The sequence below is a fragment of the Westerdykella ornata genome (genome assembly GCF_010094085.1).
Source record: "Westerdykella ornata strain CBS 379.55 unplaced genomic scaffold EI97scaffold_28, whole genome shotgun sequence".
Classification (NCBI taxonomy): domain Eukaryota; kingdom Fungi; phylum Ascomycota; class Dothideomycetes; order Pleosporales; family Sporormiaceae; genus Westerdykella; species Westerdykella ornata.
The window spans coordinates 132,764-159,065 of record NW_022986878.1 but is presented as its reverse complement, the minus strand read 5'-3'; the positions used below and the strand labels follow the sequence as shown (position 1 = coordinate 159,065).

The following is a 26,302-nucleotide window of genomic DNA, read 5'->3' as shown; positions in this document are numbered from 1 at the left end:
CGACTCAGGCCATTATTATTTGTACCAGAGCCTTTGATATTTGGATTTTCTCACTATTATTTGTCTCCTCACAAGAGGAGAATGGCGAGATATCTGATATGCAGCTTTTGTAAGAGATGGAGTTGCACCTGCAATGAACCGGCCATACACCCAACAGTCGGCATTTACAAGTCCGCAGTGGGGTGGTTGACGGACAAAGGGGAGATGAGAAATATCAAATATTTGACAAAGGAGATCAGACCCTTACCTTTACGAGCTCGGAGAAATGTGGTCCTCACTGCTCCTAAGAGAGCGAACCGTCGAGTTTGAAATCGAAAAGCTGGGCATCGCGTACCGTAGGGTAGAGAGATTGAGATATGCGCCTATGCTTCCTTACAGTAGGAGACTCACCAGTCAAGAAGAGCATTCGACGTACGCAATATGCCTCACCCTTGCCAGTCTTGCGTGGAGTCAGGAACCTGTCAAAAGCAGGTAGCGCTGAGGCTTGAAGGACCGTCGAAAGGCTCTTCTACAACCTCAACAGGATTAGCTCGCAGCTTCGCCCATGCCTCCTCACCATCAACCAACTCGTCATAATCGGACTCGAAAGAGAAGCGGCGGCGGCGGCATAAGGGCTGAGAGCTCATCGTGGTAGCCGCTGCGGAAGCCTGACCAGGGAGAGTTTCTCCGGAAGAAGATTCGAGCGACATCGAAGCCCGTGGAGTCATCACCAGCGGCAGTACCAACGTGCTAGCAGCACCAGAGTTCTGTGCGAAGCCCCTGCTCTGTATATCATCAGCGCTCATACCCTGCGTGAGCGGCATCGACCGATTCCGGCAACGCAACCACCTGGACGAGCACACCGTATCCTTCCGAGCAGCCTGCTGCTCGACATCCTCGCTCTCATGCTCATGTGGTTCCTTGCGATCTGTTGGAATTAGACCTAGGCGATCCTGTTGAAAGCGCTTGATATCCTCCTCTGACCAGTGCTTTTGGCTGTGATTTTCCACGCCGGCGGCGAGGGCCCTTCTGTCTGCGTCAGATAGCGCGTGGCTGTAGTATCGCTTCTTCTGGAGCTTGGTGGCGCGGCGAGGGGAGGGGGACTGGGTTTTACGAGTAGGGCTGGGTTTGGGGATGGCTAAGGAGGTGGAGGTGCGGTTGGGTGCGGACATGGTTGTGTAGTTTGAATGAGTCCCCTTTTCTTTCCTCCTCCAAGAGTGGACCACGATATAGGTGAACCGAGACTTTGGTCCAAGGAGAGGTAAGGGGCACTGGGTGTGAAAACCTTCCCGACTTTATGGGAGTCGCGTCACCGCACATTGTCTTGTTACTAACCATTACGCCCATGTACAGAGAGCACTTGTCGTGAACAATGTGCTAAGGGTTTTGTGAATTGCTCAGGTCTGGCTTTTTCGCTTTGTTGTGGTTCTGGGGACTTGTCACTTGTGAATTGCATTGCCGATGTGCTGTATAATTCATGCAGTCACTTCTATTATGGACTCTAGGAGGATGGAGTGGGACTCCTTAAATTGCGCTCTACAATGCGAAATTTGGTTTCGGTTCGTGAGCCTCTGGATTGAAGGGATATCTAGGAGGTCTGACAGTTAATGGGCAAAGTGTAGCATGTGCGCCCATATGAAATCGGCAAGATCAGTCTATCACGCGAAATCTGGCTTATGGCACGAAGTCCGTTCGGGTATCGATGTGAAATATATTATCATAGATAGCATTGCTCCCCAAACATATGAGAAGCTGACAAGCGAATGACGAACAGGTGAAACTATCCCCCAATCTCCCTCCCATGCCACCGCTCTCCAAACATATGAGAAGCTGAGAAGCTAATAATGAACAGGTGAAACCATCACCCAGTCTCTCTTCCCGTATCACTGCTCCCTACCATCAAGTGGCCGGAGCAAAAGCCTCATGACACTCATCATAATGCTCACTGTGACCCTCCCTATACTAGGACTCACCTATTTCTTCGCAATCTTCATCTTCCGACGAACCTTCTCGAGTTTCGAATCACGGCGCTCCTTATTCTTCTCGATCTTCTCCTCCTTTCCAACTGCATCTTTGTCATCATCGCTGTCATCCCAGTCGAAAGTGCTCCCAGGGAGCTCCCCAGCCTTGGTAGCCTTACCTGCGTCCCGCTTCTGCAAAAAGTTCTCACGGTACTGATACCCATGATTCGCCATCTCCAGCGCCATCGAGCCCTGAATCGAACCCAAAGCCTGGCCCGCATGCCACGACCTATCAGGCACTCCAGTCGGAACCAGAGCTTGATGCCGGCGCCACGGCGCGACGCCGTTAGGCAGACAGTCCATCACGAACTGATGAGCATCTTCCTCGAAGTCGTCCTGCACCCAACGGCGATTGAACTCATCGATATACCGCTGAGGAATGTGTTCCTTGCCTGCTTCCTCGTCATTCCCATAGTGGTGACGGGTAGTCTTGCGCTTCGGCGCGACGTACGTGTCGGTGAAGTCGAAGGATGGGCCGAGGGCTTTGCGGGTTGCGTACCGGATCTCTGAGACACTCGTGCGTTGGTCGTGAGTGAGCCGGCTATCCTTTTTGTTAGAAGATGACGATGACGAGTGCTTGGAAGATGTGCTCTTGGTCATGGACAGTGAGCTCGAGGCGTCTGACCTGCTAGTCATTGCAGGGGAGCGGCCGCCGAAGTGCTTCTCCAGCGTATGCCGCGTTTGCAGATACCTGTACTCGTCAGCGGGGAGGCGTTGGTTCTTGGGAGGGTTGAGTGATACGCCGCGGTGAGTACCTCCTGAACCACGGTGAGAACCTCCTGAAGTACGCGAGGATGGGCTGCCGTTGCTCATGAGGCTGAGGGTGTTTGAGACGGGGTCCCGATCCATGGTGAGCTAGTGTTGATTGATGGTTCGAAGTGCAGGCAACTGGTTTCGTTGTTGGGGACTTCGAGATCACGGTTGCACCAGGCAACTTGTGTATCAATCTAGCAGAGCTGGAACGGGAGGTATGGGTTGGTAGTCGAGGAATGGGAGGAGGATGGCCGTTCAAGTAGGGGAAGACAATCACGGTTTATATGGTAGACTGACCCTGGGGTAGTTCAGTCACGATGTGTAGTTATCGAACCTACGTCAACATTGTTAACGTACAATGCGCCTCATTTTAAACAAGGTATGGAGTGAAAGTGCTACGGCCGCGAACCGTGATGATAGACAAAAAGTGCAAAATGCAGAGTCGAGTGGAGGCCACGGTTGCACCTTGCAGTGCTCCTTTTCTGGTCGCACTTCATCGTGATATCGGAGAATGTCCTAGAGTAAATGGCGGTAATTCTGAGGAGTAATTAGATATTTGGCGTTTGAATCAGGATAAGATGCCTTTTCTTCGAAGAACAAGAATAAACAGTCTACTCGTGAATAGTGAGCTATCTTATAGTTCTAAGTTTTTAGTTCAACTCGGAAGACGCTACAACAATGCAAACCTAAATGCAAATGCGAGTGTATTTCAACACCGTCATATCGAACAGTGTTTGGAGAAAACAAGGAACAGAGAAGGAAAAGGGAAGATAGAGGCGATTGTAAAGGAAAGAAAAGAAAATGATAGGAAATCACCCAAAGAGAGGAATCTAACAAATGCAAACAGAAAAAGAAATGCCACCCTCTGCAAAGGTGTCAACCCCAATCCAAACCCATACTCGTAACGCACGGTCTAGAGGCGAATCTTCTCGTGCCCCTTCCTAGCACGTAATGTCAATCTTCCCAGCCAATCCACTAATCGTCCCTTTCTTTCCAGGCTTGAATGGTCCCAAACCTTTCTCTTCCTCGACTCGGTAGTCTCTCCTCTTCCTCGTTTAAGAACACATATCTGCGGGTCCTCTGTGCCATCGCTAAAACCATGTTCCCTTGCATCCGTCTCGTCTCGTCCCTTCTCAATGCTGAGAATTTCCTTCCTTCCATACCTCCCCTCACCATTCTCCTCCGTGCCCACAAAGTTAACAAACGGATACCTCTGCCCCGCGCCCTCAATAGGACTAGGATAATACTCAAACTCATCATCCCCAATCTCCGGCAACTCAACCTCCTCCGGCGTCCGCGGAATCGGACTCAGCATCCCCTGCGCCATCTGGATTCTCTCCTCGGGCGACTGTTCCGCTTCTGCTTCCGTTTCCCCTTTTAGAAAGCAACCTGAAGTCCCGGTTTGGGGCCGCACAACATCAAAAGCAATCCAAGAGCAATCCGTATAATAGTCCGAAGTACTGGTGCTGATGTGCGGGATGTAGTATTGCCAGTGGTACGTGGGTGTCTCGTCTTCGCCCGTGGAGACGGGGGAGAAGGCGGTGTCAGGGGGTGAGAAGACGGAGGAGAAGTCGGTGAAGGAGGTCGAGCTGCGGTGGAGGGAGGTAGGTGTGGACGGCGGTCCGGAGGAGGACGAGACGGGGGTGATGCGTCCGGGTGCGGTGGAGGAAAAGGAAGCGGTTGTGCTTGGGTAGGCGGGCAGTTCCGTAATGGGTACAGATGACAACGCTTGGAAGAGCGTCGAGCGTAGGCAGCCGCAGGGGAGGACGTCCGAAGTTGCAGACCCCGGTGATGACCGTGATGTGTTGTGTTGTTCGGATGTTTTTGGTTCTGATATGTCGATGATAACTGTAGTGGAATTCGATCTAGTTAATAGCATCTGATCTGAGAATGTTATTAATGATTAAAGCAAAGGTGTAGTTGCGGGAGCATAAATAGCCCTGACTGGCTTCAGTGATCAAGGCCACCCACATGAAAGACAATTAATCGAACAAAGACATGCACAGGCGCAAACGCCGGACCGGGACGCAACAATCCGTTGCCAATGGGACAAAGAAACAAGTTGAAATGCATGAAGAGCTGAGACTGTAAACAATGTTTGAGCGCGACGCCGCTGTGCATCAGCAACCAATCAGATTCATATACCGTCTTTGACAACACTGATTATAGATGAAATGAAATTGAATGAAGTTCGCATTGGGAAGGAGCTGTACAATAGAGTGGGAGAGACACATATGGAAGACGAAACAGAAAAACGAAAGTTAACGAAGTGAAATGCTTACGGTGCACAGCATTCCGTCAGACCAGACCAGCTGGCTTACCTACCTGTTTCCTGAGAGCCCCTTTCCCACAGCTGTGAGGCCATAGAGCAGTTACAAGCTCAAGTCTATCCGTGCGCTTAGATACGCTTCGCTACCTCACACCACATATCGCAATCCACCTTCATCTCCCTCTGTTCTGCACCTTGATCATGCAGTGCCAGAGACCTGTTAGGCCTCCCCTCCAGCACCATTGCCTTCTGCGCCTTTGGCGTCTTCACAGGCGCAGCAATTTCTACTTTGCGTGCTGGACCCGGCTTGATCTTCAAGCCCGTCGCTGTTAGACCTACATAGTCCGTAGTGTACAGTGAATCGCGCTGCTGCTGGGTGTCTAGCTTCCTTTGGCCATGTTTTCCCCATGCGGAAGAAGACGTCTCTCCGATGGAGCATTCTCGAGCCGCTGTAGATTTGAGAGAATCAGCACTGTGCTCAGAGCGGGGGCAAAGATACTCAGATGAATCATCCACTTCTGTCTTCTCGCCACCTCGGTGGTAGAACTTGGAAGCTGAAGGTATTGGCGTGCCGTTAGTTATCGCTCCGATACGTCGGAGTGAGTTCGGGGCCGACTCAGCAGGACGGAGTTTACCTGAAGCAGTACGGCGGAGGACGAGGGTAGCGGCGGGAGTGATGGGTTTGCCGTTGAGATCGAAGAGGTCTGCTTGAATCCGTGAGTTCGTCATGATTAGAGGCCGAGAAGAAGGTAGAATGAGGTGATTTCGGTGCTACAGTAAGAGATTGGTCAGGGGGTCGATGTGGATTATATAAGGGAGAAATTTGTAGCAATTGATAGCAGATTGAACGCGCACAATGCGGTGTGCTCAACAGAATGGTATTGTACAGAACAAAGAAACCAGACATTGGAATCGAACCTATCCATGGCAAGGCTCACTTCATGAAACAAAGGACATCGAAACACTTGGGAACCACATGAGATGAGTGGAAGGCGATTGAGGCAGCATACAAGGTGTGAAGGAAGCAGTGATTGAACGTGGCCTGATGATTTATGTACCCGAAGTATGCAGTGAATCCATTACTGGTTGACGCATGAGACCCTATCGCTCGAACTGACCTCAATAGCAACCCAAAACGCCAGGTATGAGGCTGACGTATTTCCCGTGCAACCTATGCAAGATGAAGACGCCCCAAAACAACAAAAAGAATTTTGACATCACTCGGCTCGCACCAAAATGCACGTTGCATGCCTAATAACGACGCGTGGTTCCTGCTCTGCCGGCCGTTGACCGTCTCGCGGGCCGAGACTCTTCCTCGCTCGCTGAAGCAGCATCTTCGCCATCGATGTCATCATCGCTCATAGGCTCAGACATATCATCACCATCATCATCGTCAGTCTCCTCAGCTTCATCGTCCAGCAGATCATCATTGCCACTGTCCTCCTCTGTCGCTTCGTCCATTTCCATAGTTGTTGGCATGTGATCCACAGAGCTGGTCTCGTCCTCATCCGAGCCCTCTGGAACTTTTCCCGCAACGTCAGATCCCAGTTCGCTGTCCGCATCATCCTCATCAGCCGATGAAACGTCGTCTTCCCCTTCTACGTAAATAACAGCCTCATCTTCTTCATCGATGGCGGCTCTTCTTTGATTCCTCTTGCGGAGTTCAAGCTGGGCCTGCAGCATATCGAGCCGACCCTTGAGTTGGAGTAGAGGTTGCAGACCAGCACCTCGGAGCTGAAGCACTCTATTGAGAGAGGCAAGCTGTTTAACCAACTGTGGCTGGCTCGCCAAGTATCCTCCATGCGCCGAGAGTGCTACCTGCAGCCATACCATCAATATGCCCGCTCTTGAAGGTTTCTTGTACAGATGTTCGGCCAACTTCTGTAGCAGATTGGCTACCAGGGGAGAAGGTAGTCGCTCCACGGTCGCATAGATGGAATCGACGTCGGTGATGCGCAAGGCAGAATTCAGAAGATCCTTGTCATTTGTCCGGAGCGCCTGGGCAAGAACCGTCCCAAGCGAATTCGTCGAAGGGGCGAGCGGCCTGTTCGTCGGGTTGGTAGCGAGAGCTCTTGCATCGACGTCCTGACCGAAGGCCTCCTCGACGTCGACAACGGCGGTTCGCACCGCTTCAGGCTCTTGTGCCTGTAGCTTCTCACCGAGCGAAGGTTCTTCCAGCTCGTCAGCAGCGGCTTCGCCGTCCTCGGTATGCCCATTGGTGTCTATTAGGCCATTCTCGGCAACATGGCCCGCCTCTTGATCATCCTCGTCGTCCGAGCCAGAGTCGTCACTCGTCTCGTCGGCACTGGAAATCTCTATCACGCTCTTGTTGACATCTGGCATCTCCACATCATCAACCTCCTCTAGTGCGTCACCAACGACAGCTGTGGCCTCGTCTACCTTATCTTTCCGTGAATTCCGAACGCCGTTGATCTTTGCAGCCACGACAGGTTTCTTGCCCGGAGTGCCATTGAGGAGTGCAGAGTAGCCGGTGGAGTGGGATGCCGAAGGTGTTTGCGCTAGTTTCGTCTTCTTTGCGGGCGGTAGCGAATCATTGGAGGCTCTGGCCTTTTTGGTTGGCGGCCGTGAGCGTGAGGCAACGGTCGCGGGCATGACGCAGTCTGCAGGAGAGCGGCCTGGGTGAAGGGGGAGGTGAGGGAGAGAAGCGAGGGGTCCGAGTAGGCGTCGCGGTTGAGCAGGGCGTGCCGGTCGTTGTGTTGTCTGCAATCCGGTATGAGGTTCCCAGTAGTAGGTATGAAGGTAGCCCAGTGTCCGATGCAGGCGGAAAAAAAATTCAAAGGTGTTTGGGCGAGAAATTCTGGCGCTCGGGCCGCAGTGATCCTTGCCGAACGGTAAGACGACAATTGCAACCACCAAAAATGTCGCGCCAGGCTAGCTGCAGTCCGGCGAGAGGAGAATTGACCGGTCGCCACGCAAAGAGGTACGCGGCAGTGCAGAGAAAAGGCGGTTTGCGAATACAGGAGATAGATTCCATAAGCAGACGAGCGCAGTTGTGTGCGGATGGGCAGTCGTGCGTCTTCGTGTTCGCGCAGGTGCTGGGGGTGGGCGCGGAAAGAGGGGCACGTGATTCGTCCGAAACGGAGAAGCGGATTTCTCAGGGGGCTTGGCGGGGCTGGAGGGACGAGCGGCCGTTACTTAAACGCTGGCCGCCCGCCGCTGCTCCTGCAAAAGCTTCCCACCCCCCTTTTTCCGAGATTATTACTGTACCGACGATTCCTTCCAATCAACGCCCCGCCGTACGGCTCGAGCCACATCCGCACAGCCACGAAACGCTTGGCCATTCCACTAGCCACCTCTCCTCTCCTCCCTCTCGCTCTCCTTCCAAGGCCCCATTATTGACATCGCGACGTCACTCCTCGCGGCGCCAAATACGCGACCCTCGACCCTCTGTCATCGCCAGACTGCGCCGGTTGTCGGTGTGCACCATATCGCCTTTCTCCGCACCCACCCCTCGGCCTTAACGGGCGCGTCGCATTGATTTGTGTACGCGTTGCCTCCCGAGTCTCACCATTATTGGCTCGCTGCCGCCTGACTCATCCACCTCTTCTCTTCTCTTTTGGTTTGAAGAAGAGGTGCTCGCCGCCGCCGCCACCACCCTCCGTCACGTGCGCAAGTTCTCTCAAAGCTTCCCTTGCGCATCCTCGCGCCTACATATAAACCATTGCCCCTCCACGATCTTCAAGCCACACGCCCTTCTCTCACAACCCCGCACTATCCCAACCTCCACCGACCTTCGCCATCCCCCGCCTGCATATCCTCTCCGCAGCTGCCACGTGCCGCGCGCTTGATCCAGGATTCTAATTTCTTGAAGATCGTCGCAAGATCTCGGTCCGTCGCAAGTCCGTCGCAAGTCGCAAGCGGGCGCGTCAACTAGACGAACACTCGAGTCTTTCGTCATCAGCTCAGACGCCTCTCGGTACATGGCCTGATGGCAGTAACGGCATCCGCGCTTGACAACATTCCTCAGGACGTCAAGGAAGGTGCGGGCGACTCAACCGACCAGATGGCGCTTGACTCTCATAATGAAAATCAGTAAGTGCGCCTTCGCACTCCGCCTGCTTGTTCCCATCTCCCTCGTATCGCGTGGTGCTGTGCTGTGTTTGCACTAACACTCTTACCTACAGTTCCTCCAACACGCCCTTCAACGGTTCCGAGTCCCACCCATCCGCCGAAGCCGTGTCTCAATCTAAGCCAGATACGCCTCCACAATCGGAAGTGAACGGCGATCTCAACGCTTCGGATACCAGCAACCCAGCAGCGCAACTTCCACTCAACAGCCAGATGAGCGGCGACGAGCTTGTTGGTGGCGACCACTCTGCGCCCGCATCCGGCGGCCCCGAAAGCACCCAAAAGGTACCTGAGACACAGTTGCCCAACGGGGAAGATGCTATGGACATTTCGCGGGATGCTCTGCAGGCGCCTGCCGAAAGCGAGGACGCGGCGCATTCCCCCACCAGTGGCGCGCCAACGAAACCCATGAACGAGCTCTCCCTCCAAACTCAGTCCACCTCAACATTCCCGTCCCCCCTCTCTCTTCCACAGGAGACCTCCGCGGTAGACCAGAATATGGAGGACGCGCCCTCGTCAGGCAGGGTGCGGTCGCGTGAGGAAGACGATGATGCGGACGTACCGGATGCCAAACGGACGAGGACAGAGGAGAGTGCGGCTGGCGAAGTCAATGTCAACCCATCCGACGCTTCGGCGCTTCCGGCTGAGACGAATGGCAATGGCATTGCGCAAATACCTCAGAAGGCGGATGGAGATGCGACAACAGCTGCGCCAGCTGCTGGGCAAAGTCACGTTCAAACAGCTGTTGATGCGGAAGCATGGCCGACGGAACCAATGACACATGCCCAAAACAAATTTCTGCTGGAACGCGTACGAAACACGAAAAAGATCAAGGTAGCTGCTGCATTCAAGGAGCCTGTAGACCCCGTCGCTCTGAACATCCCAACATACCCAACCATTGTTACGAATCCCATGGACCTTTCCACCATGGAGAACAAGCTCAAGGAGGGTAAATACCCTCTAGTACGCGATTTCATGGAGGACTTGGATTTGGTCATTAACAACAGCATTCTGTTCAACGGAAAGGAGCACCCGGTTACGCAGGCGGGCTACAATATGCGGGCATACTTCCTCAAGGGCATGTCGAAGATGCCGAGAGGTGATGCGGATGGGCCGCCCGCAAAGCCACCTAAAGCCAAAAAGGCCGCAGCTGCACCCGCCCCCAAGGCGAAGCGCGAACCGAGGACGGCAACGGCAAAATCGCCTACTACTGGTATCTCTCCTTCAGCCGCGTGGCCATTGGCGCCCGATGGTCTCCCTGTCATTCGACGGGATTCGTCAAGCATGAATGATCGACCAAAGCGGGAGATCCACAAACCCGCGCCGAAAGATCTGCCCTACAATAACATCAAACCCAAGAAGAAGAAATATCAACAGGAGCTGCGGTTCTGTGAGTCGGTACTGACCGAGATCAAGAACTCCAAAAAGTACCCCTTCAACTTCCCCTTCTTGGCTCCGGTGGACCCGGTTGCTTTGAACATTCCCACTTATTTCCAGGTCATCAAGAAGCCCATGGATTTTGGAACCATCGAGAAGAACCTGAAGTCTGGTCAATACCAGACCGCCAAGGACTTCTACAACGATGCACAGTTGGTTTTCAAAAACTGTTACACGTTCAATCCCGAGGGCGACGAGGTCAACAAGATGGGGAAGCAACTCCACCAGTTGTTCGACGCACTGTGGGCAGAGAAGTCGGATTGGCTCGCGCAACACGCTCCTGCCTCCGAGCCACCGTCTCCCGACTACTCTGACGAGGACGATGAAGAGGACGAGGAGGATCCTGCGCAGGCACAGATCTTGGCCATTCAGAAGCAGATCCAGCAACTGAATGAAACTGCTCAGTCTTTGCTCCAACAACAAAAGAACAAGCGTGCGTCGCCCCATGTGCAAGCCAAGAAGAAGTCCGGCAAGACAGCGGCACCCAAGAAAAAGGGTAGCCTAGCTGTACCGCCTCCTCCGAAGCCTGCCAAGGCGAAAGCGCGCTCACGTCCACCCGCGCCTCTAACCTTCGCTCAGAAGCAGGAAATCTCCGATGGCATAAGCACTCTGGGCGAGGCGGACATGCGCAGAGCTGTGCAGATCATCCGGAACGGATGCCCCCACCTGGCCAACGTTAATGATGACGAGATGGAGATTGACATGGACGAGATTGGTGATGACACCTTGCGCGAGCTCTTCAAGTTCATTCGTCAAGTTCGTGGCCCCAAGGGCGGGCACGTGGACGATGACTTCGAGCCGCCCAAGGTGACGCATAAACCTGCTGTCAATAAGCCGAAGAAGAACAAACCAATGGGTAAAAAGGAGCAGGAAGAGAGCATCAGAAAGCTCACCGAGAAGCTTCGTCATTTCGAAGGTAGCGGTTCTGGGTCCAGTCAATCCCCACCTGGTATGTATCCTCGTGTGTTGTTTTGTTGTCTCCAAAACTGACTTAAGTTCTCAGCGAACCAGGATGAATCCAGTGAGGACGAATCCAGTGGCTCGGAGAGCGAGGAGGAGTGATCTCTCCACCGTTGGTTTGTCGCTTGGCAACTTGCAAATCGGGCCGTGGTCCGTCGAGCGGGAAGTTGACATGCTCACCTCCATTATCTGGCTTTCCTCCCCGGCTGGGTTGTCATGGCCGACTTCCCGTTTCATGCTTTTGAGACGCTATCCTTGCGTTCTTCGTGATTGTGCGTTCGCTCTCAGTAGCAGGTAGTGAGCAACCGACACCTTTGGCAGTGGGTGCGTCTGTGGTCGATTCGGCGTGGACGGCCACCGCGGTAGTAGACTCTTGACGCCTGCGTTCTCTTTGGGAGTACTGGTATAATTCCGGCCTTTCCCATTTGCATAGATCGTGCGGCCGGAGCGAACGCCGGACAGGGCTTGATGACTGACGAGGCTCTGGTGCTTTGCAATGGTCGTGTGCATCTTTGGGAGGCGGCTCTCGCCGGCCACACCGATTGGGAGTCGACAGAGAGGATGGTTTATGCGACATGCTTTGCCCGTGTATGATAGCTCTTTTCAGGGTTGGTGGCGGCATGCCATTGCAAATGAACATACTTATAAAGCCATTTGACAAGCCCGTCCAAGATGACCCGTCGAACTGTCGTGATAGTGTTCTTACAGCACCGGTGCTGTGACCTGTCGCTTTAGGATCTGCGTTGGGGTGTCGAAGTTCTGCGGTGGGACGACGAGGGTATGGAATCCCTGGGGTGAGAGGAGTGGTGTCGGAAGCGGGACGTGAACACTGGAATCTGACTGCAGTTAGCATAGGCCGGAAGAAGGAGAGTCTCCTGCTGAACGAAGGAGACACCTGGCACTGACAGTCTGAGCATTACTCCGAAAGGGTTTGTAGCCCAAGTGCCTTTCCAACCGGCGACATGCTTCGTTCGTCGTGAATGAGTGGCTCACTCAGGGAGAGGAGCTCGTGCATTTTGGCGAGGGTGCGGAAGAAGAAGAGAGCGGAAAACTGGCATGTCCGCTGAATCTGGAAGGAAGGTAGTGAGCAAAAGAAATAAACACAGCGTCGTCCATAATCTATGGGCGGCACGGTTTTGGGAGCGGAATTTGACCTGTGTGGGAAGTCGGATTGCGTAGTGTTGTCTCCTGGGAAGGGAGGAGTGAGAGGGTGACCAAGGTGGTCCACTGTGGCGGCGGGCGGACCCTCAACTCGCATCTCAGGGCAACGGGCCCTGATTGGCTGCGCCTCTTCGCTGCGGCAGAGCTCCCTCGTCACAGGAAATCTCCAGCAGCCCAACAACTTACTCTCGCGCTCCACACCACGCGACCATACTTATCTTCACACTCTTGCGGATCAGTTTCCAGTTTTCTTTGGTAATTGATTAGCCGCGCAGGTACCTAATCCGCATTCGACGGAGTCTCCAGCATGGCGGCATCCGTCCCCATCAGCGAAGTCAAGGGCAACACGCGCGAGAACCGAACAGCTGCGCATTCACACATCAAAGGCCTGGGTCTCAGCAATGGGTATGCGACGCCTTCGGGTGGAGGTTTCATTGGGCAGGCCGCTGCGCGAGAGGTACAAATTATGCCCTCTGTATTAACTTTTTTTGTTGCGTTATTCACAAGCAATTGCAGGCCTGCGGACTCGTCGTCAGCCTGGTACAGAAGAAGAAGATGTCTGGGCGCGCCGTGTTGCTCGCAGGTGGACCAGGGACTGGAAAGACAGCTCTCGCACTTGCGGTAAGCCAGGAACTGGGGACCAAGGTGCCGTTCTGCCCGATTGTAGGCAGCGAGATCTATTCCGCAGAGGTGAAGAAGACGGAGGCACTTATGGAAAACTTCAGGAGAGCGATTGGTATGTGGATGCGCTTGGTCGCAGGCAGGCTGCGCATGCGTAGTCTAAGGCATTGATTGTCTAACGCAACGTGAACAGGTCTGCGCGTCAAGGAGACCAAAGAAGTCTACGAAGGCGAGGTGGTGGAGCTCACGCCAGAGGAAGCGGAGAACCCTCTCGGAGGTTACGGCCGTACGATATCACATCTCCTCATCACGCTCAAGTCCGCCAAGGGCACGAAAAAGTTGCGGCTCGACCCGTCCATATACGAAGCCATACAGAAGGAGCGCGTCCGTCTGGGCGATGTCATCTACATTGAGGCCAACACAGGTGCGGTAAAGCGCGTCGGACGGTCAGACGCCTATGCCACCGAATTCGACCTGGAAGCGGAGGAGTACGTTCCCATCCCGAAGGGCGAGGTACACAAGAAGAAGGAGATTGTGCAGGATGTCACCCTGCATGATCTGGATGTGGCAAACGCAAGACCTCAGGGAGGACAGGACATAATGAGCATGATGGGCCAGCTGATGAAGCCGAAGAAGACGGAAATCACAGAGAAGCTCAGATTAGAGATCAACAAGGTGGTCACCAAATACATTGATCAAGGGGTAGCCGACTTGGTGCCGGGCGTTCTCTTCATCGATGAGGTACGAGACAGAAATTCGGACCCATCATTCCACAGCGGCTAACTTTCAGTCTAGGTGCACATGCTCGACCTAGAGGCTTTCACTTTCCTCAATCGCGCTCTGGAATCCCCGCTATCACCGCTTGTTATCCTTGCGTCCAACAGAGGCCTCACACATATTCGCGGCGGCGAGAACCTTCCCCCATCAGCACACGGAATACCCCCTGATCTGCTTGCGCGTCTGCTTATCATCCCGACACACCCATACACGCCGGATGAGATCCGGAGGATTGTGGAAACACGCACAAAGACAGAGGGCCTTGCGATAACACAACCAGCTCTTGACAAGATCAGCCAACTTGGAGAGAAGGTCAGCCTGAGATACGCTCTGCAGTTACTGGCGCCAGCTAGCGTCCTGGCTAGAGTGAGCGGAAGGGAAGGCGGCCGCATTGATCTGGATGATGTTACAGAGTGTGAGGGGTTGTTCTTGGATGCGAGAAGAAGCGCAGAGAATCTTGGGCAGGAGAAAGGTTTCATTGCATGAAGCTGGGATGAAGAAGGAGGTGTCGCATGGTTTTATCATAGATTTCGCGTCATCATGAGTAATACAGCGGAACAGATTCTTCTTCTGCGTGGGAAAGGAGCTAAAAGTAGCCATGAATTCAGAGTTCAATAATGGGAACGGATATCTCTACGATACACGATACGCTGCCTCCATGGTAAATACTATGGAACCTGTCTATCTTGTGATTGGCCGCTGTGGGAGCGCCACAGCCTCGGCGAGGACTTCCCCGATTGATCTTCAAATGCACCCTCAGCATCCCGTCATCTTTCCATCGTTACTTTCCATACTTTCCAACACATCAACAATGCAGACAATACGCCTAGCACGCCATTTAAGACCATTACAGCGACTACGCGTGCACCCTCAGCGCACCATTTCCACCAACCCTCGGCACTTCTCACCCTCGTCACCCTTTGGATCCGGCCCTGCGCCACCGCGCCTCCCCAAGGAAGAGCAAGAAATCTTCGAGCGTCTGCAAAGACAATCGACGGGCGCCTTCAGCACGCCTCGACCGGAAATCAATCAATCCCCGGATTCTTCTAGCTTGCCGTCGTCGTCGTCAGTTAGGATCAACCAGTCACCTGATCTTGCTTCTGGGGATGAGATCAGGACGGTGGATGCGGTGAGGATCCAGGAGGGCGAGGAGGTGCATCCGAATTTGAGAAGGGGAGCGCCGCCGGAGTTTGAGGGCGATGTTAATCCCAAGACGGGGGAGATTGGGGGCCCCAAGAATGAGCCGTTGAGGTGGGGGGCGCAGGGGGATTGGAGTTATAATGGGAGGGTGACGGATTTTTAGGTCATTGGGGATTTGATGTGTGAGGGTGTTGGCAGTGTAAAGATCAATGGAAGGGTGAAGGGTCCGGGCAAAAACAAATTTCGTCTTCTCAGCAGAGCGTCCAAGACAGCATGCAGACGGGGAGCTCGGATGGGAGGTGTCTGTTCTTCGAATGCTTCTTTGAAATGGTAGGCAGCATGGAGGGCGAGGAGGTCGGGTGAAGAACAGACCTTGTGCTTCGATATGCGCTTCTCCAACGGGCAAAGCAGCATCGAGAGGGCCTCGGCAGCACACGGTTTTTCAGACTCGCAAGCAGCATCAACCTGGCGTACCGGCTCATGTACTTTAAGCGAAGCAAAACACATTTCCCTCGAGTCTGGTGGCACTGCAGTGCTCCAAGATAGGGTACAACATACGCAGTCCACGTGGAAGAACTCGGCCATGGGATTGGATTGCGGCGGTTAGCGACTGACGCGATATTGAGGCGCACCGACACAACATGAAGCACTCTCTCTATGTAGATATCCAACTTGGTTTCCACTTCGATCTGGTAGATATTTACTAGAAAAAGGGAAACTGTATATAACTATCTTAAACCCGTGCTTCGTTCCCGTGATTTAGATCTAGGGTTCTATATCATCGACTGCCGTCATCTCGAGCGCCTCTATCGCGCCAATCCCGTACGACTCGCATTCTCTGTGCGAGATCAAAGCGGCCGGTAAGCCGATTATTTGACGGATCGTACGAGTGGACTGTGCCGCAATATGTGGTCCCCCGCACAAGCAAAGATTGAAGCAGTCAATTGTTTATATCTGTTGCAAGCTGCCAATCCATCAGGTGTTCTGCGTATACCTATGTTACCAGGCCGTTGGTCAGATAGCGGGGATGTCAAACGCCCTTGGCCACAGGTACATCTTGGCGCACGCTTGATTTGACCTCTATCCATGACCCGTTCCCATCGCCACGACACTGTTGACCATCCCTGATGCTCCCCCAAAACATTTCAATAAGCATAGCGTTATCACTGAAGAATTTGCTCCTTCGCCCGAGAAGCACGTCAGCGCGGTGATTGTGATTGCCCATCTTCCGTTACATACGCATACGCCAACATGGTTCATCCAGTCCAGGCCTCGGCCCCGGTGTTCTGGCCGCAGTGTGAATTCGAGGGTCCGTGACCGACTCCGCCTCCACTCAGCGCTGCGGGAGATAGACCCTGAAATGGAGCCCCTCAAACCAACAAACGCTGATGAGTCGCGGACTTCTGTCAGCTCGAGCAATGGCAATATATGGCCAACCGGGATCTAGACCTCTCCACGGCAGAGTGGACATGCCGACGGTTCGCTCCTATTATATATACTTACCACTGTCTCCTTCCCTAGCACCTCTGCCATGTCTCTTCATTTCACCTCGTTCATTCATTCCCGCTTATTCCCGTTGGAGTTTTGAGGAAGCCACAAAATATGGAGCGTCGATAGCGTCACTCCGCATGTCACCGTGAACTTCTGATTCCACGCCGGCGTCGTCAAACCTACCCTAGGAGAGATCAGAGTGTTGCGAGACAGACGGTTGCTGGGCAAGTCTGGACCTGTCTCCAGAATTCGACAACACCATCATCTCGAGCTCCGGTCCACATCTTCGTTGCCATTCGCGCCGACTGTCAGACATCACCTGCTCGATGCATCGGTGACAACACATGGTCAACATCCTCCTTGCGTTTCTCGCACTATGCGTCCGGCGGCTTATTGCTGTGGACCCAGTTGTCGATCTGGGTTATGCTCAATATCGAGGCGTGTATCAGGGCAATGGCAGTGTGATTAGATGGGCCGGTATGCGGTATGCCCGCTCGGTTTCCCGGGTAGATGGCTTGCGCTTTACTGCACCCCAAGATCCTCTCCCGGAACGGCCTGGTATTGTCGTCGACGCCAGTGAGGTATTTCAGTTCTTCGCATGTGCCTTGGATTGTGAGGCTAATAGAAGTCAGTTCGGATCTATCTGCATCGGATCGAAATCGGTGCTCAAGAATGAATTCGGAGGGCGTGAATCTGAAGACTGCCTATTCGCGAACGTGTTTGCGCCAGCCGATGCAACAAACACGAGCGCCTTGCCCGTTTACGTTTTCATCCAAGGGGGTGGTTTCAATGACAATGGAAATGCCGACTACAATGGTGCCCAACTGATCGACGCTGCCAATGGCCAGATGGTCGTTGTCAATTTCAACTACCGGGTCGGCCCGTATGGATTCCTTGCTAGCAAGGAGATTGCTGAAGATAAAGAGTTAAGCTTGAATAATGGCCTGAAAGATCAGCGCCAGCTGTTGAAGTGGGTGAAGACACATATCAGCAAGGTATGTGCCTAAAGTTGCCCTTACAGCATTCACGCTGACGATAATGGTCAGTTTGGAGGCGACCCAAATCACATTGTCCTGGGAGGGGCTAGTGCTGGCGGAGGCTCGGTCGTGATGCATTTGACTGCCTATGGTGGTAGAAACGATGACCTCTTCCACGCTGCCTTTGCTGAATCTCCAGCCTTCCCACCAATACGCAACGCCGAGCAGAGCCAGTTTGCGTACGATGCCCTGCTGCAAGAGACTCAGTGCGCTGATCTCAAATGCCTGCGAGATATGGATGCCGTCTCCTTTCAAGCGGCGGTTCGGAGAATGAAGGTTGCATTTCCTCGCGGATCTGCGCCTCCAGTATACTTTTGGAATCCCACGCTTGACTATAACTTTATCAAAGATTATACCTACAACGAGATAAAAGCGGGCCATTTGGTTAGAGTCCCCACGATTTTCGGGGATACTACCAATGAGGGAACGGTGTTCACCCCCAAGACCATCACTTCTCTGCGTCGTGCCGAGCAGTTCATCACCAGTCAATTCACCAACATCAATCAAAAGGAAATAGTCCGCTTTCGGAGGGTGTGGCGAGGACCGGTTGACCCCGTCTTCGACAGTCGATGGCGAAAGATCGCTTCCGATATCTACGGCCACATCCGTTACACTTGCGGCGCACTGAACATATCGGCTGCCTATGCCGCAGACGGCACTGTACCCATTCGGGCGTATCGATGGAACGTCGGAACCGCTGTACACGTGTCCGAGCTCCCTGCCATTTGGAGCAAAGGTTCTACTGCTGCGGGCCGTTTTATGCAAGGCTATCTCGCTTCGTTCGTGAGAAGCTACGATCCGAACAAATACCCCGTCGAGTTCCGAGTCTCCGGTAACAAGACGCTCGTCTCGCCAAAGTGGGCCACCTTTGGCAACGGCCAGAGGATGGTCTTCAACAGTGGCGATGAGGTGGAGATGGCAGAGCTCTCGCGTGGAGAACGGGCCCAGTGCGAAGTCATTACTGGAATGGGAATCCAGCTCGAGCAGTGAGTACATGGCAGTGAGAGCCTGGCTGGCTTATTAGAATGATGCTGATAACGTTGCAGAGCTACTTCTTCATCCGGGCGAAACTACGCCGTTCGCAAATGGTTATCTTGCCTTGGATTGGCGTTCCTGTACCTATGGGATAGCTGATTCCGTGAGTGATGGATGCCGATTGAATGTCTACCACTTACCTCCGCAATCTGGGTGATCCCTCAGACTTGAAGTCCGGGATTCGCAGTGTATGCACTGTGATAAGAAAACCACATTACGTGTGGCCGCATATGTACCTATATACATGGCGCCTAAGCCGAGGAGAACGGCTTTCAAACAGGCGTCATGTAAGTAGGAGATGCATTGGATATCCCAAAATCCATCAGATTGAGTGCTTGCAGTGTAGTATGTAGAGGCTATAGCTACCTACAGATAAATAATTATGTGTACATACCCAGTAATATGATCTGTAGCTGCGAGCAGGGGGTCGCATGCATGGGCTCGTCCCTAGCGCCATGCAGGAGCTTTGGGGAACCTTGGAAACTTTTCGACGCCCACCCGTGTCCTTTGTTCCTCCAGCTGCTTTCACCCTCCCTCACCACCCACCACCCTCATTCTTGTCGCCGTGCACGACTCACGGCTGCACGTCCGTTTCGTTTCAAGAGTTGTCGTCGCGTCCACTTGGACGTGTTTCGCCCTCGTTTCGTCCTGTGTTCCCCCCGCGCCCAGCACTTCCCCAGATTCCCGCACCTCCGCACATCGCTCTCCACGACCCCTGGGAGACCCATCGGAGGCCTTGCTACTCCGTACACCTTGCCAGATACCACCCCGACCTCGCATCACTCGTGGCCCGCGGCCTGGACGGACAGCGAATTGTTCGCTCTGTCGGGCGCGCTCCGCCGCCTCTCTCCTTTCCCCGTAATGCTGGAGACGTATTGCGCCCAAACAGACGCTGCACACCGGCGACATGTCTAGCTGGCGACCACTCCCTCAGGTTGCATACGCAGTCTGCACCTATCCCTTCCAGCCCTCCGCCCGCGAAGACCTTCCCCTCGAGATTGGCGACGAATTGTACATCATTGAGCAGGGTGGAAAGGATGGCGCCTGGTACCGTGGATACCTGCTTGCTGCGCCCTCATTGCTGGCCGGCCTCACCAGTGCCAAGGGACAACCACTGGAAGCTCGTGTCTTTTCCGGCATCTTCCCACGCGTCTGCGTTCGTGTCCTCGAATTCCTGTTCGAAGGAAGGCACACACCCGCCCTACCCGACACTCCGGAGAGGAGCCCCGGCTCCCATCAAGCTCTCGGTGGCCCCATATCCAACGGCGTCATTACCCCTACAGGGAGCACGAGCACAACCCCACCGTTTGCGCCTGCTAGAGGGACTGCCTCACATACTCGAGGAAGCTCGCGGTCCGACCGTGGTTCGCAATTCACCGCCCGCTCAGAACACCCCCAACAGCTCGCCCTTCCCTTGTCGCCCGAGTCCGTGACGTCTCGCGATCCCAATGCGCCTCGCCCACCCGCCCCCGTGCCCATGCTGAAGATTGGAGACGAAACCCCTACGTCCTATCAGGAGCCGCTGGTGGATGAGATTGCCTCGTGCTTACGGGAATGGCACTCCACCAAAGTGCATGAGCTTATCCTGTCACGGAAGTACGCTCACCTCGACAAGATGGAGACACTCGTGCGGAAATTAGATACCACTCGACGCCAGCTATTAAACAAGCAACTCACAGCGAAGGAGTTGGACAAGGTACGCGAAGGTACCGTCTGGGATCTCGTGGCCGGGAACAAGGTGTTTTGCGAGGAAGTCATAGTGCGGAGTCCGTCTCAACGTGGCCGCATCTTAACAAGTGACGACTCGGCCATCGAAGTCACGAAACTCCAATCCATAATGAGTCTGCTGGATGCCCGTCCAACCCCTCATGTGGATGAGCACATCTTACACCATCTTTATGTCAGCATCAAACATGTGCTGGGAGATCTAACACAGGGCTCGCCCCAACTGAGCATGCACTTATGCCTGAAGGAACCGGGCGAGAAAGCCAAACCTCTCTCGGAGGTATATTCCTTCGATCTCACGGGGAAGGATGGAACTCCACTCCATGTATCGGGAGACAAGTTGCGCTCACTCTTTGTTGACCTAAGTTCCAGTGATATCGGCGAAGGAGCGAGTTCTGGGTCCTGCCTATACCTGGTTTTCAAGTTGCTGGTTAACGAGCCGCTCCACGTTGAGCCAGCTAATCCCGAATCTGCCAATTCGTCACGAGAAAAGGTACCCACCACCTCAACACTACAATCGTCGCAGGTCGGAAGTGTCAAAGGGCGGCGTAGTGCAATGTTTGGTGGCAAACGCAAGGATTCGCCGTCCAGTGCATCGACCGAAAATCGGGCAACCAGTGTAGATGTAGACCGCACTCAAAGCCAGGATGGACGTCCCGATTCGTCGGCTGCCAAGGCAAAACCATCGTCTCCTCGCGATCAGAAGGTTATGAAGCGAGCTGTTGCGATGGGTGCGCTCCGGGTCGACCCGCTCATGAGAGCTCTATCGGAAAGCGACCAGAATGTCACCATGTGGACCCCGGCAGACGCTCTTGACGAGGCTCCAGAGGATGGCCAAGGTTGGGATGATATCCTCCCCGAATTGTTTCCAAGCCCGAATGGTCTATATAGGAATCACGCATCCATTCACCGCATCATACTTCACCTAAAAGCCTTCTCAAACGCAGACTCAGACAGTCTGATCGAAAAGACGCCCACGCTCCTTCAGAACATCAAACTGACGCGGAAGATTGGCTTCTCTGGAGCACCAACAAAGCCTCGGAGCGACATCTACGTCACCCTTGTCGAACCTTCTCTGCCCAAAAATGCCTGCCTTTCACATCCAAAGACTGGCACTGTACCGCTTGCACCGGCTTCGTCCATGCTAAACCTGCAGTTGACTCTTGAGGTCCGAAAAGCATCGGGCGACAGAATTGAGGGGTGTATCTATCCGTCCAGCAACAGTGTCGGCCACACCGCCTGGCGCACTACAGCAATAAAGAGAGGAGAGCAGTGGAATGCGACCATTCGACTCGCCATCCCTCCCGAAGACGTTCCTGGTTCCCACATTGTCATGAGCATAGCTGATGCTCCAGGCTTCCCTTTCGCCCTGGGCTGGATGCCCCTTTGGAATCAGGATGCCTTTGTCCGGGACGGGGAGCATTCACTCTCCCTCTATCGATATGACGAATACACATCCAGCATGATCGCCGGAAAGGGCGCCTACCTCGGCCTCCCATGGGAAGCGAGAAGAAAAGATGAGCTGGTCATGGGCACCCTCGCTACACTCAATCTGCGGACATACCTGTGCAGTACGGAATACTCTCAGGATCCAACCTTGCTCGGTGTCCTCAGGTGGCGTGACCAAGCCGCCGGAGATCTAATTGGACTCCTCAAGAGATTTCCCTTCGTTGCGGAGATAGAGTTGGTGAAGCTCTTGAATGAGGTCTTCGATGCGTTGTTTGAGATTCTGGTCGAATATGCCGGTAGCGATGAGTATGAGGACCTTGTCTTCAATGCCCTCGTTGTAGTCCTCGGCATCGTACATGACCGGCGGTTCAAACTAAGCCCGCTGGTAGACCAGTACGTTCAAACGAAGTTCAACTATCCTTTTGCTACGGCGTGCTTGGTGCGTAGTTATATCCGACTCCTTGCCAACCCGACAGATCCAGAGTCTTCAAGGCGGCTGAGAGCCACGTTCAAAGTTGGGCGACAGATTCTTAAATTCATCATGAGCGCTCGGCAGCAGCAGAAGGAAAAGGAAGCGGGGATCGGTATAACGACCCGTCAACAAACCTTTGCCAGGGATATCCGCTCTATTTTCCAGGCTTTGGAGGCTCTTATGGAGAATCCGTCGCCGGTTTTGATTGGGACGAAGACGATTCTCGTGCAGCAGTTCCACACCTGGCTTCCGGAACTCTCGCCCTCCATACATCCGACCGACATTCTGAAGCTGACCTGCAGCTTTGTCGAGTCCTGCTCCACAGCAAAGGGCAAGTTGATTCTTTACAAAATTCTGCTCATCCGTCATCTCTTCCATATGGATGTTTTCAACTTGCCAGATATACGACGGATTCTCCTCATGAATACCGTCAGATGGCTTGCTCCACACTGGGGTAAGGTGGATAGTGTGGATGATCAATGGAAGGACCAGGTGCGGCTGTGCTGCTCAGTCGTTGCTTCCCAGGTGGATGAGCTCGGCGAGCACGCATGCGCGTATATGCCAAAGTTGGTGCACTCTTATCGCGCACTTCAAGGCGAGCGGGAGAAAGAGAGGGAACGCGAGAGAGGAAGAGGGAAAGAGGGAGACAGAGAAGGGGATACTACACAGCCGGCAAAGAAGACTCTCTCCCTTCTCTTCCCCACTACGTACCCCTTTCCCTCTCGTCCCACTACCACCGAAGCAAGGATCGACGAAGCAATGGTCGAGATTTCTGCAGTTCTTGCAGCGCTGTCTACGTCACCCACAATAATCCATCCGGACCTACCACAGAGTGATATCGCCCCTTTCCTGTCCACAGCTTTACAGGTCTTCACTTCCATACTCGATTGCGAGGCCTTCCCCAAATCCTGGCTCAGTGTCCATATCTACCAGCACAAATCCACCATAAAAGTGCTGGAGAAGATAGCGAGTGTTATGATTGATTCGTTCCTCCCCTCCGACCCGGAGGACGTGGATAATTTCGACACAGGCCTCTGGCGTTCCTTTTTTGATGTTCTTTTAAAATTAGTCGGCAGCGATGCTCTAGCGCTGGAGACGTTCCCAGAGCAGAAACGGCGTGCGGTTTGGAAGATCGCCGGGGACGTCCGGCAAATGGGCGCCGAACTGTTGCAGAGGAGCTGGGAAGCCATCGGATGGGAGACAACTGCAGACGAGAAGAAACAATATGGCCTGGATAAATTGGGCGGTTTCCAAGTCCAATATGTTCCAGGCTTGGTTGCGCCAATCGTCCACCTATGTCTCAGCGTACATGAAGGTCTGCGCAGCGTTGCAACTGGCATCCTGCAGACGATGATCATCAGCGAGTGGACATTGAACGCTGGCTTAGAGCTGATCCAGGCCGAGATGATTGATTGCCTAGACGGGATGTTCAAGTCCAAACACCTCACAGAGGCCGTGCTTCAAAAGCATTTCATACAAGAGCTTCTTGACAGGTTCGAACCTGTATCCCAAGACGCTGACGATGCGCTCTTCGTCGCTGTCAAGGACCTTATCGCCACAATTGATGAACAGATGGATCTCCTCGTCGCCGTACATAGCACAGAGGCCGTTGGCGAAGTTTTCCATATCATGGATACGCTCCATCTGATGGAATTCTTGAAAGACATGCAGAAAGAGGACATTTATATACGATATGTCCACCAGCTGGTGGACCTGCAAAAAGAAGCCCAAAACTACACTGAAGCTGGCCTCGCCCTCCGTTTGCATGCCGAACTCTACGACTGGGAACCATCGACAATGCTGGAACCGCTCGCCGACCCCGACTTCCCTGAGCAAAGCGCATTCGAGAGGAAAGAGCAATTATATTTCCGGATGATCGAATACTATGAGAAAGGGCAGTCGTGGGATAACGCTCTCGGGACATATATGGAACTAGCCACGCAGTATCAGAGCAACGTTTTCGACTTTCCGAAGCTAGCCAGAACTCAGCACGCCATGGCCTACGTCTATGAAAAGATAGCGAAGGGGGAGCGTGCGAATCCTCGTTACTTTAGAGTTGTTTACAAAGGACTCGGTTTTCCGGCAGGCCTGCGCGACAAACAGTTTATATTCGAGGGCTCACCCAATGATCGCCTTTCAACCTTCATTGATCGCATGCAACAGCAGCATCCTACCGCTCAGATTCTGAATACTGGGGCTGAAGATATCTTGGAAGGCCAGTTTCTACTCATCTTCCCCGTATCCCCGCAGAAGGACTTCACCCATCCCGTTTACCAGCGTGCGAAAGTCGCACAATCGGTCAGAGACTTCCATCTCCTTTCGAGGCCGACACATTTCGCAACCACCTCACGGATCAATCGGACGGGTACCGACGGGCAGCAGCACATCGTTGTAGAAAAGACGGTTTACACAACAGCCGAGGCATTTCCAACGATCCTGCGTCGCAGTGAGATAATATCGGTGGTAACGGTAACGCCGAGCCCATTACAAAACGCTATCGATAGGACATGTCGCAAGACAGCGGAGTTGGCCGCACTCGAAAAGCAGGTTCAGAATGGCGAGGACGCTGCCATGACGACCCTCATAAAGGATCTCACTGTGGCAGTTGATACCAGGCATGAGGCGTGTGTCGCAAACTACCACAGTTTGTTGACCGAACAAGACGATTCTGATTTTGTCGACGGAGAGACACTCCCGGTGGAACCGGATCCTCTGGAGAATGCTCTGAAAGTGGCCCTGATAGACTACGCCCTCGTGGTACGGCGTTGCTTAACAAATCTTCTCAATAGGCCGGCACAGAAAGCCACCCAGGCTGATCTGACTCAACGTAAGTTGCACAGATTACGTTCATATGCGCTTCCCCAAGTACTGCTCTAACATATCCAAGGTTTTGACTCAGCATATCAACGTGAGTTGACTGTCCTGGCACCGGCAAACCCTACACCGCTTCGAGTCTCACCCCTTGGCTCGCTACGAGGAGGGTCTACGAACTCTCCACTGCGGCAGTTCGGTGGTTCACCTGTAAGCCCTGCCAGCCAAGGAGATGGAAGCCGGGTGAGATCGCCTACCCTGAATGGCTGGACTGCACGCCAGGAGAAGAAACGATTAAGTATAGGTCTTGCATTAGTGAGGAGCGCATTCACAGACGGGCCTACCGAGCACAAGGCCGAGAACTCTATTGACAATCAGCAATCTAATGGCTTCGCGGCTGTCGCACCCTCACGGGACCACGAAGAGGACACTTCCAAAGCGGCGAAGCGGCTCAGTCAACACTTTGGCGAGCCTTCTGCCCACCTGACTCCTGTCCGAAGTGGGCGGCGAAGCGAAAGTGTCGATAGGCGGCCGAACACGAGCAAGAGTATCAAGAGCGTCAAGAGCGAGAAGTCGGATAATCCGAGAAAGAATAGCGTACGCAAGAGGTTCAGCATGTTGAATATCGGGAAGAAGAGTAGCAAGAATAGCGTCAAAGCGGCAGAGACACTGACAGAGGAATAAGATGAGAATGGGCAGTGAGCGAGGAGCCCTGGATTCGTTGACTTTCACTCCTGGGATTGGCCCAACTTCTACTTTCGTTTGTAACGGTATATATTATCTCGTCGGAGGATATAGAGAAACGAGGGGTTTGGTTCTCTGATTCCTTCGGCTTCACGGGAAGCGAAGGGGTTGAATCGTTACGATTTGCAGCTGGCGCTGGTGGTCGTCTTCTATGTATACCCTGGACTTTTGTTAGATGGTCGACGCATTTCTGCATCACGTATTTGTGGATATAGTTGTAATGGTAGTTGTACAACCCAAACTTGATACTCGTCATACATGGCACATATATGCCATACCGAGCCGATATAGTCTAATAGCATCTTCAGTTCCATGTCAAGATCTTAAGGTT

The 26,302-nt window shown here is 53.5% G+C and overlaps 10 protein-coding genes across 10 annotated transcripts; 5 read left to right on the top strand and 5 right to left on the bottom strand.

Moving 5' to 3' along the window:
- Window positions 1-24: 24 nt before the first annotated feature.
- EI97DRAFT_161026 (uncharacterized protein) lies at window positions 25-1,394 on the bottom strand. The gene has a single exon (XM_033793345.1). It carries the CDS (start codon window positions 1,149-1,151, stop codon window positions 462-464), a length of 690 nt encoding a protein of 229 aa, XP_033650853.1. The 5' UTR covers window positions 1,152-1,394; the 3' UTR covers window positions 25-461.
- Window positions 1,395-1,952: 558 nt separating this feature from the next.
- EI97DRAFT_445050 (uncharacterized protein) lies at window positions 1,953-2,849 on the bottom strand (the record flags this gene model as incomplete). The annotated part of the gene is made up of 1 exon (XM_033799941.1): window positions 1,953-2,849. The coding sequence occupies one exon, from the start codon at window positions 2,847-2,849 to the stop codon at window positions 1,953-1,955; it is 897 nt and encodes a 298-aa protein (XP_033650852.1).
- An 817-nt stretch (window positions 2,850-3,666) lies between these two features.
- On the bottom strand, window positions 3,667-5,751 carry EI97DRAFT_445049 (uncharacterized protein; the record flags this gene model as incomplete). The annotated part of the gene is made up of 3 exons (XM_033799940.1): window positions 3,667-4,637; window positions 5,075-5,106; window positions 5,177-5,751. 3 exons carry the CDS (start codon window positions 5,749-5,751, stop codon window positions 3,667-3,669), a joined length of 1,578 nt encoding a protein of 525 aa, XP_033650851.1.
- A 311-nt stretch (window positions 5,752-6,062) lies between these two features.
- Window positions 6,063-7,768, bottom strand: EI97DRAFT_161018 (NUC189-domain-containing protein). Its single transcript, XM_033793344.1, has one exon. The coding sequence runs from the start codon at window positions 7,633-7,635 to the stop codon at window positions 6,274-6,276; it is 1,362 nt and encodes a 453-aa protein (XP_033650850.1). The 5' UTR covers window positions 7,636-7,768; the 3' UTR covers window positions 6,063-6,273.
- A 970-nt stretch (window positions 7,769-8,738) lies between these two features.
- EI97DRAFT_160979 (Bromodomain-containing protein) lies at window positions 8,739-11,666 on the top strand. Its single transcript, XM_033793343.1, has 3 exons — window positions 8,739-9,075; window positions 9,168-11,497; window positions 11,552-11,666. Exons 1-3 carry the CDS (start codon window positions 8,972-8,974, stop codon window positions 11,608-11,610), a joined length of 2,493 nt encoding a protein of 830 aa, XP_033650849.1. The 5' UTR covers window positions 8,739-8,971; the 3' UTR covers window positions 11,611-11,666.
- On the bottom strand, window positions 11,460-12,526 carry EI97DRAFT_160973 (uncharacterized protein). The gene is made up of 3 exons (XM_033793342.1): window positions 12,415-12,526; window positions 11,689-12,344; window positions 11,460-11,473 (listed from the first exon to the last, which is right to left on the bottom strand). Exons 1-2 carry the CDS (start codon window positions 12,423-12,425, stop codon window positions 11,723-11,725), a joined length of 633 nt encoding a protein of 210 aa, XP_033650848.1. The 5' UTR covers window positions 12,426-12,526; the 3' UTR covers window positions 11,460-11,473; window positions 11,689-11,722.
- Window positions 12,527-12,847: 321 nt separating this feature from the next.
- EI97DRAFT_436187 (TIP49-domain-containing protein) lies at window positions 12,848-14,699 on the top strand. Its single transcript, XM_033799036.1, has 4 exons — window positions 12,848-13,126; window positions 13,186-13,405; window positions 13,484-14,031; window positions 14,086-14,699. Exons 1-4 carry the CDS (start codon window positions 12,977-12,979, stop codon window positions 14,551-14,553), a joined length of 1,386 nt encoding a protein of 461 aa, XP_033650847.1. The 5' UTR covers window positions 12,848-12,976; the 3' UTR covers window positions 14,554-14,699.
- A 179-nt stretch (window positions 14,700-14,878) lies between these two features.
- On the top strand, window positions 14,879-15,370 carry EI97DRAFT_461189 (DUF1674-domain-containing protein; the record flags this gene model as incomplete). The annotated part of the gene is made up of 1 exon (XM_033801176.1): window positions 14,879-15,370. The coding sequence occupies one exon, from the start codon at window positions 14,879-14,881 to the stop codon at window positions 15,368-15,370; it is 492 nt and encodes a 163-aa protein (XP_033650846.1).
- A 1,672-nt stretch (window positions 15,371-17,042) lies between these two features.
- EI97DRAFT_383845 (alpha/beta-hydrolase) lies at window positions 17,043-18,725 on the top strand (the record flags this gene model as incomplete). Its single annotated transcript, XM_033795933.1, has 3 exons — window positions 17,043-17,279; window positions 17,331-17,693; window positions 17,745-18,725. The coding sequence occupies 3 exons, from the start codon at window positions 17,043-17,045 to the stop codon at window positions 18,723-18,725; spliced, it is 1,581 nt and encodes a 526-aa protein (XP_033650845.1).
- A 571-nt stretch (window positions 18,726-19,296) lies between these two features.
- EI97DRAFT_469702 (uncharacterized protein) lies at window positions 19,297-26,271 on the top strand. Its single transcript, XM_033801724.1, has 2 exons — window positions 19,297-25,243; window positions 25,304-26,271. The coding sequence occupies exons 1-2, from the start codon at window positions 19,678-19,680 to the stop codon at window positions 25,909-25,911; spliced, it is 6,174 nt and encodes a 2,057-aa protein (XP_033650844.1). The 5' UTR covers window positions 19,297-19,677; the 3' UTR covers window positions 25,912-26,271.
- Window positions 26,272-26,302: the final 31 nt, after the last annotated feature.